We start from the raw sequence: 16,153 nt of genomic DNA, 5'->3' as shown, positions 1-16,153 counted from the left end.
ATATTCAGAAAAAAAAACCCTCTTTGTAATGTAATGAATTAAGCAGTTTTAATAAAAAATTGAAGAAAAATGTGCAAGGTAGTAGGGATAAAATGAAAGGGCATGTTTGGAGGGACTGACTTCACAACCAGGCATTAGTCACTGAGCACACCAGTCAGCAGAACCTATGGAAGAGCGTCGTTTAGGGCAGTGGTGACACCGAACGGCATCAGTTTAAATGTCTCTAGATTGTTGTGACATGGTAGTAAACTCAAAATGGTAAAAAGTAAAATAGTTTGTCATTTCTATAACAAGAAGGTTGGTGTGGGTTCATCTGGCAGCTCAACTCCATCAGAAACCTCTTCTCAGGTTTTACTGAGAGTTCATTCAATCGACTTTTGTGCTCAGGCTGGTCCTTGCAGAGGCACAAATGGCTGTAGCAGTTTCAGCATTAATATTGACCCAGAATTGGCCTAGAATATTGACACATGTGGGTAACTTGCTCTCCCCTCTTAAGGAGAGAGGAATGAGGCCTCTCCCAGTAACCCCCAACTAATTTCCCATAATGGCCTATTGGCCAGAATAGTATTTTATGTTAAATTTTAAACCAATCACCTAGGCAGGAAAAGGAAAATTTTATGACTAATTTAAACCAACTATGACTCACCCCCTCCTGAGGCTCATGGCTACCTAGCACCTAAATAAAATCAGGGTTTTAATAGGAAGGTAGATGGTGGAAGGCCTGTTGTTGGTTGGTAGGTGCAGTACCTACCATATCTTCCATGAGGTCACATATCCTTTGGGAGGATTAGCTTGAAACAGGTCTATGTTCACTTCTGAGGGTTTTGAGCAGGGAAATAATGAACAAATAAATATAATTAGGATGCAAAAGTTTTGCAGCCTTTTATTCTGAAATCATAGTTTTTATTTCTCAATATTTACATTATTAAACGTATTATCCTTTATTGAATCAATATCTACTGGACCCTGCTGTTCCACATGTAAGGATAGGAGCTGAGCAAGATGTCCAGGCTTCTTGTCTTCCAAGGAGCTTACGTTCTACTGGGGAAATCCGACGTACAAAATTTCTTGTTTGACTCTATTAATAAGGGAAAAAAACAGAGTAGGGTGCGGGGGAGGGACTTTGGGAAGGCAGCAGAGGTGGAGGTATGCAAATTGGCTGGCCAAGGAGATTCTTGAGATGATACTTGAGCCATAACCAGAAGGAAAAGAGGGAACCTGCCATGGGGAAATGAAAGTAGAGACTCCAAAGCCAAGAAAGCCAAGTGCAAAGCTCCCAAGAGGAGTAATGTTGGCATGTTCGAGCCATAAAATCCTGGACTACAGTAAGACTGGGCTGAAGACAAGGCTGGCCTGGGTCAGGAAAGGATTTTTTAAACACACACACACACACACACACACACACACACACACACACACACTAAAATTCAGGCAGGGAAAGGACAGGGACCAGGTGAAGGAGGGCTTTTCAGCCATGACACAAGTTTATATGTCATTTCAAATGAAATGGGAAACAGATTTTCAACAGGAAGAAGCCTTCTAAATTTCAGTTTTTAGAAATTAGGCTTGTGTGTCATAAAAGAGGCAGGACAGGAAGCAGGCAGCTGTTCCAAGGCAAAGGCAGCAGTTTAGGTATAATATGGTCCTCAAGAGTTGGGTGAGGACAGATTTCACAGGATGCTTCCGGCAGTGGAGATTACAGGGTCTGGGACTTAATTGTCAAGGGTTTAGAAAAATTCAACAGCAAGACAGATTCTCTACTTGGAAAGTCTGCTAGGCCAGTGCTTCAGTGAGCACATGGACTCTCTGGGGAGCTTGTTAGATTGTAGATTGATTCAGTCTGTCTGGGCTAGGGTCTGAGAGTCTGCAGTTCTAACAAGTTTCCAGGTAATGCCAAAGCTTCTGGTCTGGCCACCACACTTGGAATAACAGGATGCTAGCAAAATATGACCTCAATTTGCATTTTCAGTTGTACTTTTTACTGTCTGTACATACCACATGCTCCAGACTGGTGTTCCAGTATGGCAATCTTGTGGTACTACTTGAATTGAACTAAAATGAGATAGTCAACTCCTCATTTGCACTAACTACGTTTCATGTTCAAGAGCCACTTGTACCTAGTAGCTAACACACCAGACAGCGCATATATAGAGAACTTTTTGTCAAATAAGTTTTATTGTTCAGTGCTGCTTCAGAGGAAACTATTTCTAGTTTCCTAGGTTGTGCTAGACATGTTACCATGTTTTCCTCATCCTCATCTTTAATGGGGAACATTCCACTATCTTTCCTGAAACTCAAATGAGGTGTGTCCTCTACTTCCTTTAAATATGCCAGCCACATATTTGGCTTCCTTCTGTGATGTATATCAACTGCACTATCTTATCATCCACAGAATATTGGTACCCAAATCCCATTTCTCTAGCTGTAGAACACCGTTTTACTTGGATTGGGGGTAGGGCATTACTTCTCATCCATTTGTCCATGTGATTCAGTTCAACCTAACTCTACAGGTTAGTATAATCATGAGCACATGAGCCAGCTGAGCGCCCAGGTCACAGAACATTAGATTAAATTATTAAATGTTTTCCCCACTAGGATCTCTAAGATGGCTGGATGTGAGTATGGATCTTCTGGTAGCCATCCTGTCATCAAATGGACAGACCTCGCCAGAGGATGAGCACAACTTGGGAAAGCAAAACCAAGAAATAAAGACAGATCCTGGATAACATCACACACTTGGCTAGATAGCTGAATTTTGGGAACACTAGTTACTAGATACTGGGGACAAGTTCCTTTTCTTTTTTTTTGGTATCAGGGATTGCTTAGGGGTGCTAAGCCACTGAGCCACATTCGCAGCTTCCCAGCCTTTTTATTTTAAAACAGAGTCTCACTGAGTTACTTAGGGCCTTGCTAAGTTGCTGAGGCTGGCTTTCAACTTGTGATCCTCCTGCCTCAGCCTCTGCAGTTACTGGGATTATAGGCATGCGACAAATTCCTGTTTTTTCTTTAGTTGTACCAATGATCTCTTGTCCACTACAATGTCTTTAAGACATCTGCATTCTACTTTGACATATAGTACTACCAACATGATACTTGATAACATACTCCCCTTTGATCCAACCATTTACAATCACAATTGCCCTTGGTTGCTTTCAGATCACAGGTCTGTATGATGTATTGTGAATGAACATAAGCCCATCTAAACTAAAACAATGTTCACCAATTTTAATATTATAATTATATTGATACTGAAATTTTTCGGAGCTAAACTTAGTTTTCATTGTTTCCCAATAAAATCTAGTTTTATTAATTTCTCTAGATTTTCTGTATATGCATATTTAAATTGATTAATCTCTACTGCCCAAGTCACCCAAGATAAGTCCAAACTTCCTAGGTAGCATGTATAATTTACCTGGTTAATCCACAGGATTATTTGCTATTTACCCTCGCTTTACCTCCTAGCTTTGAAGGAACCCCCTTATATAGCTGTGCTCTAGCCTGGGCCAGTGGGCTGGGGCTGGGGCTGGGGGTGCCTCCCAGATCTCACTCCTCCTGCCTGCTCTACACTCTGAATCAACCCACATGGACCATTTTAGCTTTATCTTTGGCTCACAGACTCATCATCTTTGTCTTGCTCACACTGCATGTAGAACCTGACAACAATCTCTCCACCTCCTAAGTGGCTCAAGAATGATCTATGGGCATGGCTGCTGGGATAGTTCCTAGACTCCAACCCAAAGATGCCCCCAAACTCGACACAAAACTCATCACCACCAATCTGTTCTCTATAACTGCCTTTTCTAACCAGAACTGGGCTGATGAAGGGGTAATTATTTCATGAAAGAACAAAGAATGGGCTTTCACGACCTTATCCCCTAATCCTGTCACATTTTAACATTTGATTAAACATTTTAATATATCAGTTTACAAACTAGGATTAAGAACCACTCTAGAGGACCATGCACAGGATAAGATTATCTTTTATTAGAGATCTTATATTACATATTCCCAAAAAGATATAAAATCTTTCAAGAGAAAATATCAAAACCTGTTGATTCCAAGGTGAACAAAATAATCAAAATGAAAGTAAACATTTTTTTCTGGACAGAGGAATGTGGAAACATTTCAGCACAAGTACAACAAAGACATGGGAAGAGGATTATGATGTTTTACAGCATTTTGTTTTAATCAGTATTTGTAGAAAAGAAAGATGCTGAGTTCTCCATCAGTGCAGTTATAACCCCAAATTAAACTTTCAAAGAAAGGGGAGGGTGGGGAGAAAGCAGTGAATACTTGGTCAACTGAACAACTGTGATAATGAATGTTAAAAAACCCAATCAAGCAAATATTCCACCAAGAACACAACTGAAGGGTATGGTTTGAAGTGTGTGCTGGAGACACTAAAATTATTCAGTCAGTTCTTGACCACAACCCAAAGCAAAAGCATCCTCTCATTTCCCTGATGATGTATTCTAAAAAGAACTTTAAAAAGCAGAAACTTGCTGGTTAGAGAGAATTTCTGCTTCACCTGTGAAGAGCTGGTGGCAACACACACTGAATAAAACCCCGACTAATATGGGACAGATCCCTCTCAAACACCCAAAAGTGGCAATGCCACTGTTATTGCATCAGATTTTTTATTTCATCTGATCAGAAATTCCAGAGTGATAAAGCACACCCACTTAACCACAGAACACAGTGAACTCCCATAGGAAGACATACATTAAAGATGCAATAAAAATACTGATCTCTCCTGGGATGTGCTTCTGGCAATCCTGACGTCTATAGATGTCCACAAAACTAAGTGGTTTTTGTTGTTGTTTTCCAGTTGTTTGTTCCTCCCCCAAACTAGGAAGAAAACTTATAGTACATGTTTATTGCATGAAATTACCCTCTTGTAACATCTTAGTCAATATGGTATTGTAGGAGTTTATGAATGAACACACAGGTATCTTAGAAGCTGCATCTTGAGTGAAAATCCAGAGAGTAATTTGTAAACTACATGGTGAAATAGAAATAGTTCTAATAAGATAAAGGTTTTTGGAATGACGAGAGGTAAATGGAAGTTTAAAGTCAGATAATACTAAGTTTATTACATTAACACAAAGAGAGTTTTCAAAACTACATATTCAAGAATCTTTTCTGTGCTGAAAACGAATATTTGAAATGTTGCTAATGTGCCAGTTTATTTTTACATTAAGGAAACAATGCTCCTCAATGAATTTTATTAAAAGTACTATAATGGCACATGGGCTTAGAACTATACGCTGAGGTTAGCACACACAAGTTTGGAATTGGCTGAACAAACACAGTCTTTAGTAAGATTCATTATGATGAGCTACATATAAGTGGATTTCAAAACAGGGTCTATTTTAAAGCATTCTCTTTTTCAGTATGGTTAACTACTGTGAATGGAAACAGTATTTGGATTTTGCATGTTGCAAAACCCTTGCTTCAAGTTGCAGTTTCCTTGGCAGCAGCATATTTTAATTAACAATATTTTTCTTCCTTGTTTTGTTTTCTGACATCTCAGTACATTCAAATAGTCAAAATGTTTAGAGTAACACCACCACAAATTTAATGAAACAGATCAGAATGTGGCCAGCATTGTCAGGCAAAAATTACACAATTTATGTGTCATAGAAAGGCCCCCCTCCAGCCTCCCAATACCTCCCCCCTTTCCCAGACAGGAATATGGACACCAAAAAATTTAACAAGACTTATAAAAAAATAAGGCACATTTATTTTGATATGGTAATTTAAAAATAGAAAACCCCATTCTCAGAACACCTGTATTCAAATGAGCTGTGTAAAAAGACACCTTGTGGTACCTTAAAATAGGTTCATGGTACCTACGGAATTGCTTTTTCTATTTTAGTGACAATGGAATAAATTGCACCTATCCCACATTGTCAAGTAATGAAAATATGCCTCTTTTTCTACTGTTGAATGATTCCAAATCAGGTATTTAGGGAAATACAAAGGGTAGGAAAGGAAGAATCAAGAGATTCATTAGAAAAAGGTGTGACTATCAACTATGTTTATCATAAGGGTTGAGGGATTGCACTTCTCCACATATTTCAACACACAACATTTTTCTAGCTTGTATGAATGATTGCAACCATTTTGGCCTTTAGCTATTATCCACAAACTTTTTATTCCATTTTGGTAAAATGGGCATTTTTATAAAATTAATGAAGAATCAGCAATGCAAATACTTTGAAGAATCTCTTCACAACCCCCAACACAAACATAATTAGTCAGCATTTAACCTGAGATACAATCTGTTGAGAGGTTTTCTTTAAACATTTCTTCATTTGTTGCATCAATTCACACTGATAGTGGCAGCTCATGGGAGGAACAATAAAAAAAAAGAAAGAAAAAGAAAAACCTGGTTGACAGCATGGCTTTTTCCCCCCTTTGCAGATCTGATTTAAAAAAGAAAAAAAAATCACAGAATTCATGTTCTCACAGTAGCCAGAAACTAAAATAATGTGCTTCCCTTATTGCACGTCAAACCAAAAAAGTTATAAAAGCCAATGCTTTCCACTCCAAATGTGAAAGTCGGATGTTCACCTCAACCGGATTCGGAATGTGCTGATTTCCATGGGACTCAAGTAGATCACACTTATATTTTGGGCAACTGGAGGTGTATGCATCAAGGATAATGATGAAGGAACAAAATCTTCAATAGTAAACATGTCAAAAAGTTTATATACTGATATCTAAAAAGTAAAGGGACAAAAAATTAGCATATTTAGATCAACTCTTAAGATTAGTAGTATATCTATATATTCAGTAAAAACAACCTATGGAAGGGAGTAAAACAGTATGTTGGAAAAAAAAAACAGAGGGAGGGATTAAGTATACGTATACATGTATAAACATGCTTAAACCTATAGACCATTCCTGGAGGGAAATAGGAAGCTGTTATAATAGTCAGGGGCAATCTGCTCTGCATTCCTTTCTGTAGTTTTTGACAATTTTATCCCACACAGGAGTTACTTTTTCAATAAGAGAAAGGACATCTATGAACCAAGTTTTAAAAATCCTTAGACTCTTTCTGTCTTTACAATGATGGTTCACAACCATTTTTTTCTGTTTCAACAGAACTGGAAAGGATGGAAAGGTCATTTGGAAAGTGCATTCTTCATACCTGCTAGGCTATTCTAACATCTCTCTGGATCATATAACCCCCTCAGGGATTCAATGTCTCAACGCTAGAATGCTTACAACCAAATATACTCAATCAAGGTTGATTGCAAATATAATGAAAAAAAAAAACACCAAAATGCCAATGCTTTTTGGCACCAATTCCATGGAAGGTTTGGTAAAAATAATATAAAAGTAAGTCTATCCAAGCAGCTATAGGACTTCTACCAGATTTCCTATTCTTTTCAGATCTTACACATGTGCTAGTGTGTAGAGTTGGAAATGAGCTGCCTGGGTCTGGTCTGTGGTATATTTATGAGGTTTAGGAGGAAAGCTGGTCAGCTGAGTTGCCTCATGGGGCAGACCTGCCTACGCACTGGAACCAGCTCCATTTGCCTTCTCTTAGTCACAGCTCAGAGACAGAGAGGCAGGAGACTGGAGGCTCACTTCCTTCCTGATGAAACTGCCAGCAAGATCAATGAAGAGAAATAAAAAGTAGGTAGGTACCCTTCAGTGCTCAGGCTGAAGACCTTTTGGCCTGCAGAGTGCTGACTCATATGCAAATCTGGATTAATCAGAAGACTTAGATGTACATTTACTTCCCAAAAGGAATCAACTGATTGGAAGACTGTACAGCTGCCACTGGGGTTGTGGTCAATTAATTCAATGTTCATGCTGATGCATCTTATTGCTATGCCGGTCAGCTTCAGTCATAAAACTTGCCTTGGCCTGTGTAGGACATGGGCTTAGCACAACTGAACTGGATGGTATGTGAGCATGTGCAGTCTAGGGGAGGAAATTAAAAGGGGGAGAAGATATTATGTCGTCATCTAGAAATGGAAGCCGGAAGAAATGACACGAGCCTAGCCTTCAAATGTGCACAGGTTCCAGTCATGTTTGACAAAAGTCAAATACGTTTTTAAGCTTTAAGCTAACTTGCAGGCTGAGGAAAAGAAGTCAGTGAGGAGGCAATGAAAGATTATCTTATTGTCAGGGCTATTTTCAGAAAGTGAGGATTTTTGTCAAGGCAAATTAGCTTGACCAGCAAAAAAAAAAAGCCTTTCAACTTACCTTTCCCTGAGTCGTAGAACAAAGCAGCCCCATGCCACTGGTAGAGAACTGGCAACCAAAGCCTTTCCTGTGGAGGATTAAGGCTGCATCACTGGAATACCCCTTGCCTTCCTGCAAATGAGCACAACACCAACACACCACAGAAATATTAAAGCAAGTATTTACAGCACTGTACATCATTATCTTGATGTCAGCACCCTCAAACTACATTTAGAAACTTAATTAGACATATTCATTTCTTCTTAGGCTCCACACTGACTGGGCCCATCCATCTGCTACACTCACCCCCATCCTCACTGAGCCAGGTGACAATATGCTGTAAGGTTACTGGTTAAGTAACTTCATGCCTTGGTTCCCCCACAGTCCTTGAGGACTCAGGCTTCCTTTGTACAAAAATTATGCACTGTTTTATCAACAATTCTTCAAGTAAGGCTTTCTTTCTTTCTTTCTTTTTTTTTTTGTACCAGGGATTGAACCCAGGGGCACTTCACCCTGAGCCACATCCCCAGTCCTTTTTATTTTGAGACAGGGCCTTGCTAAATTGTTTAGATCCTCAGAATATTGCTGAAGCTGGCTTTGAACTTGTGATATTTCTGCCTCAGCCTCCTAAGTCACTGGCACTGCAGGTTGTGCCGTACCCAGCTTCTCTCTCTCTCTCTCTCTCTCTCTCTCTCTCTCTCTCTCTCTCACACACACACACACACACACACACACACACATTTTATATACAGTTCTGTTGAACAAAATGTACATGAATGTAGTCCTTATCTAGTCACTGAATGATTTATATCCATCTTAAAACTGAAACATGAATTTCCTTATGAAATACTAATTTTTGCTAATTGTATTAACATTCTTAATCTTTAATGTATTGGTTCATTATTTTTATACAAGAGACATTTAAATTGAATTAGTTATGCTTATCACTTGCAAGGACAGCCAACATTTATTAGCTTGATGTATTATTTAAATTCACATAACACAAACCATTTTTTTCTGGGCAGACAAACAGAAAAATACTAAGGATAAACCAGTCAGTTACAGGTATAAGCTCAAACTTTCTTGCAGCCAAATTTCTTGAGTTCATTTAAATAATGATGTCATGAATGGTTCAGGTTCTTTAATATTTTAAATTACAATTATCTTAATAAATGTTATATTTTCCCAAGTGGCAAGATGTTTATAATAAACAAACTGAATGAAAAATTCATGGAAATTTTAAGAAATGTACACTTATTCAAAGTAGACTCATATGCTGCATGGCACTGACATAGTGAGGAAAATGATCTCTCTCTTCTCAGGCCATGGATGTGAACATGTCCAAGCTTTTGATCATCCTCTCTAGGGGACAAGAATAGTTAATGTGCTATAGAGACATCTTTTCTGAATAGCTGCCAGCATTTCCACCACGGACGATTTTAATGTGCCTGAACAGTTTAAAGCTGTCCTCACCTCAGATTCTTGGCTGGAATAACCTATGTTATGATGTTTCACACCATTATTTAAAGTGGTATTACTAAGATTTTCCTTGAAGCAAGAGAAAAGAGAGTCATTTAAGGAGTTGTGAGTCACCATAGAACCACATGATACACACAACAAGTTCAAATCATATGAAATTTCACCTCCCCACACACATAGCATAAAAATACTTCATTTATATACATAAGATTTCCAGAAGAATGACAAAGGGAACTCAATCATGTGCCAATGGTGTAGCTGGGAGTTTTTACAAGTATCAGTTTCTTTGTCTGTAAAATGGAGCTAAAGCTTGTCTCTTCAAGCTTGAGGGAACTGCTTGAATTAATCTAATGAAAATACTATGTGCAGTGGCCTCACAAAGCCTGGTAGGACAGAGTGTGTGTGGAGAAGCTGCAGAGATGAGCAAGAGCCTGGGCTGGGAGTCAGAAACCTGCAATATGACTCCTGCTCTGCAATTTACTAGCTGCTGAGTTTAGCAACACCAGGTTTTCCTTTTCTGTAATAGGGAGATGAAATAAAATAAAATAGCATAAAAAAGACTTGTTCCAGTGTCTGACACATAGGACGTCCTTTGGCTATTAGTATTTTTTATCAACGTAATCCATCAAATAAATATTGATGATAATTTTCTAAAACTTACAAATTAACCATACTCTCATTTAAACTCCCCCCTCCTTTTTTTTTTGATATTGAGAATTGAACCCAGGGGCACTTTATCATTGAGCCACATCCCTAGCCATGCTTACTTTTTCTTTTGAGACAAGTTCTTATTTAGGGCCTTGCTAAATTGCTGAGACTGGCTTTAAACTTGTGATCCTCCTGCCTCAGCCTCCCAAACTGTTGGGATTACAGGCATGCACCCTGCTCCTAGCTCATTTAAATTCTTATTCATGAATTTCCTTTATTGACATTATAACTTTATAGCTAGAAAAACAGAGAACCCTCAAATTATATGTCTACAATTGTGTATCAAAATCATTACAAGTCCTTGTGTGGATTCGCAGGTTAGATGGCCTTTTAATTAGACTCCTTTGGAAGTACTGTTAACCTAAAGCATTTGACCATTTTAACTCATTGCACCATCCTTAAAATCCACTTGATAGCAGAAATTGTTAAAATATATGAAACACATTTGCTCTTAGAATGAAAAATTCCTAACTCTATTACCAAAGGGGTCAAAAAATGGAAAGGAAAATATAATATCTTTGAAATTCTATTTCTGAATTTCATAAGAGATTAAAAAAAATACAAAAGTAGAGATGAAGCCATAAAACTTACTTTTCATTGAGATAAAAGTTCTACTTTCTCTAAAAACTAAAATTAAATCATTTTGTAAGGACTAACTGAAATAGTAATCATCTTGTCCAAGTTTTTAAAAAATCAAATATTCATGAAAGTATCAGTTTTCAAGCAAAAAATACCTGAGGCAAACCAGAAGTTTTTCAGTTTCAAAGTCTGTCTAGACATTTTATTTCCAAGAAAACTGTTTTTCAAAGTAGTGAAACTGTGAATTTAACTTGAATATGGATGCAGGAAAACAGATATCCCCCAGCAATCACACTGTATGCTTTAGAAGAGTAAATAGATATCGAAAGAACTCTTCTTATATACACTAAAACACTGTAATATCTGGACCCCAGAAAAGAGGAAGGTGTAGGGAAGAAAATTTGTGATCTTTGAAAATGCACATAGTACAGTTGGGTACCTGTCTTTGTAAAACAGGTTAGGTCACAATTGAGACTGAATCACTGAAGGCAGGCTGTGGTGTTCAAAAATTACAGAGAAAATCCATCCCCGAACTCCTTTCTGGGGATCAAACCAACACCCAGCTCACAGGGCCTGCAAGGCTCTTCTTGTAATGTGGTAGAAGATAGTGGAAAATGACTGGGTTTGTAGAATGAAGCCATCAGATAAAGCTGGGCTTAGAGAAAGTGGGATCAGAGCAAGATTTAGTTTTACCATGAACCAAGCCATGTGACTCTGGTTCATGGTGAAATGTCTCAACCCCCAAAAGTACTGGGCATGGAATCCAAGGCCTCCATGCCAACAAGCAGGTACTTTACCATTAGCTACATTGCCAGTTCTTTTTGATTTTTTTACTTTGAGGCAGGATCTCACACTAAGTTGCTCAGACTGGCCTTGAACTTGCAATCTTCCTGCCTCAGCCTCCCAAGGAACTGAGATTATATGATACACCTGGCTTGTTGCCATGCAAGAGGCAGCATAAGGCTATAAACAGGAACCTGGAGTCAGTTTTTTGAAGGTGCCTTGCAGCTATCTTGCCCTGCTGTGTGACCTGGAATGTTATTTGCCATCTCTCGGTCAGTTAGTTTGCTCTTCTGTAAGATGGGATAAAAATATCACCTACCTTCTTTGTAGTATGGGAACTTTAAGGAAGGTTCATGTAAAGAACCTAGAATGATGCCTGGTTTATAGACAATTTAAAAAAAAAAACCTGAGGAAGCATTAATTAAATATATCAGGAATAAGTTAAAGTGACATCAAGATTTACTTTGACAATAAATGTCAACTTTCTCTATTTTTTTTTTTTAAGGTGCCAACATGTATTTTTTGTGGGGGCAGAGGGTTCAGGAGATTGAACTCAGGGACATTTGACCACTGAGCCACATCCACATCCCTATTTTGTATTTTATTAGAGACAGGGTCTCACTGAGTTGCTTAAGGCCTCACTAAATTTCTGAGGCTGGCTTCCACTTCCCAAGCCACTGGGATTACTAGTGTGCGCCACTGCACCCGGCAAGCACCAACATTTTTACTTCATTGTTTAATCATGACTGCTCATGCCTGAATGATCACAGCTGGAAACTTAAACTCGTCCAGCACTCACAGGGCTCACCATGTGTACACTTGTTCAGAACACCTCAGACATTTCCTTTAAGCCTGACAACATTTCTGAGCTGGGTACTATTATCATCCCTGAGCTACCAATAAGGAAACTGAACTGAGTTAAGTGACTTGCTCTAAGTCACAGGTTAGCAAGAAGATGAGTCATGTTCAAAATTCAGGTGGTCTGACACCAAAGTCTGTGCTTTTAACAGCTTTCTTTTCCTGCTTTGCTCTAGTTCTAGATTGGTGCCCATAGCTACCTAGTCAGGAAGGGAAAGATAGGGATTCTGTTTAATGTAATGTCATAAACCACATAAACTAAAGGAGATAACCCTTCTAGTTTAAGACTGGAAAGAGGGAATATATTTGGTCAATGGTCCCAGTAGAGCTAAAAACATGACTTATCAAAACATAAATCAATTAAGAAAGCAAGGTTTGGAAATTATAATTTCTTACATATCTGCCACCTACCCACCTATCCACTCATCTCATTTCAAACAGGATTAAAGGCCATTCTGAAAATTATAACTGCTCATGAAGTCTCTCCTAAGGAAGGAAAGATAAAAATGAATATTCCTCTACTGAAGCAGATAAGAACTTAAGATGTGAAAATTGTGCTATTTATCTTTCACTCCAAAAGAAACTTGATTTGCCTATCAATTACCCAATGGTCACAAATCAGTTAACTTTTGGAAACTGTAATAAACATTAGAAATAGTGTAAACCCCCTGACTGTTTTTTGGGGGATGAGGATAGTCTTAACTCTGACCAGGTATTCTAAGAGTAATGTGATCCATACCTTTTCACAAGATTTCCAAGGTGCACATAGATCAACAAATAGCTAAACCCCAGGGGGAAATTTTCCCCAACACACTCAGATTCTTTGAAAATGCCTAACAACTCATCTGTAGTGCATTTTGGCAGCTAGACAGGTTAGAAAACTGCAAACTTTGTTGTAAATTCTGAGACAGGAAATAACCAGTAGAAATTCATTTTTCAGGGTACTCATTAAAATGTCTAATGATAGCTATTTTGTTTTGATCAACAAGATAAAATGACAGAAAGAAAAGGAAGGTGAGTGGTTGTTCTTAGATACGTACAACAAAGGAAAATTTCCCCCCACAATTTTCACCTTTCCAGAAGCTAGGGAGATCAATAGAGCACCAATCAATTCTTATAAAGAAACACAAAACAAAGTAAAAACCTTAAAATGCCTTTTATGAGAAAAGACAGGTGGTATAAACAAGTGCAAAGAGAAAATATTTGAAAAGCAATGGTGATGTTGAAATGACTGGTCCATGCCAACCATCAGTTAACTATAAATCAAAATCAATCTCAGAGAAAATAAAGAGTTAAAAGTATTATGTAGATATAAATTAAACAAAAACATCTGAACATAAAAGCAATCTGAAAAAACAACAACAAACAAAAAGCTGAACTAAATTTCACTTTTGAAAACATCAAGGTAGAATGGCACCATGAAATCTAGCTGAATTCTTAATCAGGTTCCTCTCTGTCCTTCTGTTCCAGCCTGACCCTGCATGCAGTTCCATCCTTCAGAACCATGACTCATATCTCTGTTCTCCCATGGGATTTTCCCAGCATCATCTCTGCCAGGATTCCCTTTCTCCTCAAATAAACTGCCCTTTCCCAGTGACATGGCTTGCCTATTTAGGGTACTTGAGTGGTGCTCCTGTTCCCAGTTTTCAAACCTTCATAGAAGCTTCTTTGTAATATCTGAAGCTCTTGATAGTGGAGGGAAAGGAAGTGATCAAGAGAAGGATGACAAGCAGGAGGAGGAGGAGGCCAGCAGGGAAACTCCCAGACAGTGGCTGGAATGGGCTAAGCCACCATAGCACACTGTGTGCGGGCAGAGCTTCAGAGAAGTCTCTTCCCTTTGTTCATCTGAGTAAAAAAATATCATAATTTTTTTATGGATATAAAGTACAAATCCCAAAGATACCTATATAAAAACAAATTCATCTACTAATATAGATAATTTTGGAACAACCAGACCTTTAGAAATAAATTTGGTTTCTTCAACAAGTCACACATTGCCCTTAGAGACTACATACAGCACTCGAATTCAGAAGTTCTGCTGGATGATTTTACTTTAATAATTTAATCTCTAGCCCTTATTCCCCAATTTAGGAAATGAAGATAACTTAGCAATTTCTAGAATTTTTTTTAAAGGAGAGTTTTTTAAAAACTTACTAATTATTAGGCTAGCAATTTCTAGAATTTTTTTAAAGGAGAGATTTTTAAAAACTTACTAATTATTAGGCTCTCTTCTTCAGACTACAGAATTAGGATCTCAGAGTTAGGATGTGAAAGGCTCCATTTTAAAAAATCTCCCTGGTGAGATGTGCACCTAGTGAGTCTGAGGCTGGTGCAGAACCACCTCAGTGGGTTATCGAACCTCCAGCCTGTACCCGACCTTTCTCACTGTTCTTTAAACCATAACACCTTTATCCCTGGGGAGGAGCAAGGAAGACCAAGTAAGGTTTAGACACTTTAGGTTTAGAACCTTCAGACAGTAGCCTGGGGATGGGCAATCGGTGTCCTGATTGAGCTGCTGATGGAGGTCAGGCAGGAAGAGACCTCCCACTGCTTGTATCATGCCAAGGCAGTCCCCAGACACACTGGTCACGAAAATGTTGCAGTGGTTAGAAGAAGACCAACATAGACATGGGCCAATGAGACCTCTGGTCTTGTTTGGAACCCAGTCTATGTCAAAATTACTTCAGGGGGAAGTAATCACCAAATGAATACCTAATATTGTACCCTGAAAACTGCCAGCATACAAAAAACAGGAACACAATTTGGGTCTAGCTTCTAGATCTATGATTGAGTCATTTTTGCCTTTCTTTTAGTATAATCACAGGATTACAGTGGATATCTTTTAAATAACAGCTTTCTTTAAACCAATACTCACAATAGCTTCATTCAATGATTATTTTTCTTTTATCAAAGGTTACAAGACAGAGAAACTCTTTAAAGCAGTGGTCCTGAATGGCCCAATGATCCTCTAGGATTACCAATGGGTTTTTAAGTAACTGTTTCAAATATGTGCTGAGTCAAAGGCTAATCTAGGAATTGGCACTGATCGATATGATAATATGCAACATCGCTGAATATTTAGTTCTGATTATGTGCCAGAATGGTAGTGATTGATGGGCATTGACATTTCAGTCTTTATTCTGCCTGGTGAAATCTGTTATTAAACTGCTCTCTGTTTGCTCTGCTAAAACCTCAATTTGCACCCAAATTGGCATATACTTGCATTCAACTTGGCTCTAAGAAGATAACAACATTTATTTACAGTGTTTGTTTTCAAAGGGCTCTTGCAGCATCATTTAACCTGTTTCTCACAATAGGCATAACACAGACATTTCTGATATGGCCCTGTTTTATAAAGGTTAAGGTCAACAGCCACTCTTCTGTCCATGGATGGTTCACTTGTCCACCTGTGCAAAGATCAGAAGAGTAATGCGAAGCAAGGTGGCAGTGTCTATAGAGGACAGGAATGCTCCAGGGTGTCAACCAATTTGGTAGGCAATGGGATTTTCAATCTGGAAGGTGATTAGACTATGAAGTTAGCCAA

General features: G+C 38.4%; 1 protein-coding gene across 2 annotated transcripts in view; it reads right to left on the bottom strand.

Annotated features, from left to right (window-relative positions):
• Nucleotides 1-3,962: 3,962 nt before the first annotated feature.
• Man2a1 (mannosidase alpha class 2A member 1) overlaps nucleotides 3,963-16,153 on the bottom strand; it is a 162,838-nt gene continuing 150,647 nt past the window's right edge. For both annotated transcript variants that reach the window (XM_005327222.5, XM_078045497.1), the window contains exons 21-22: nucleotides 8,224-8,334; nucleotides 3,963-6,725 (exon numbers count right to left, since the gene is read on the bottom strand). In XM_005327222.5, the coding sequence (XP_005327279.1) occupies nucleotides 6,573-6,725; nucleotides 8,224-8,334 (264 nt within the window). In that variant the 3' untranslated portion in view covers nucleotides 3,963-6,572. The remainder of the gene's footprint in view (nucleotides 6,726-8,223; nucleotides 8,335-16,153) is intronic.

Source organism: Ictidomys tridecemlineatus, chromosome 1 (assembly GCF_052094955.1).
Source record: "Ictidomys tridecemlineatus isolate mIctTri1 chromosome 1, mIctTri1.hap1, whole genome shotgun sequence".
Classification (NCBI taxonomy): Eukaryota; Metazoa; Chordata; class Mammalia; order Rodentia; family Sciuridae; genus Ictidomys; species Ictidomys tridecemlineatus.
This window is presented reverse-complemented; position numbering and strand designations above follow the sequence as displayed.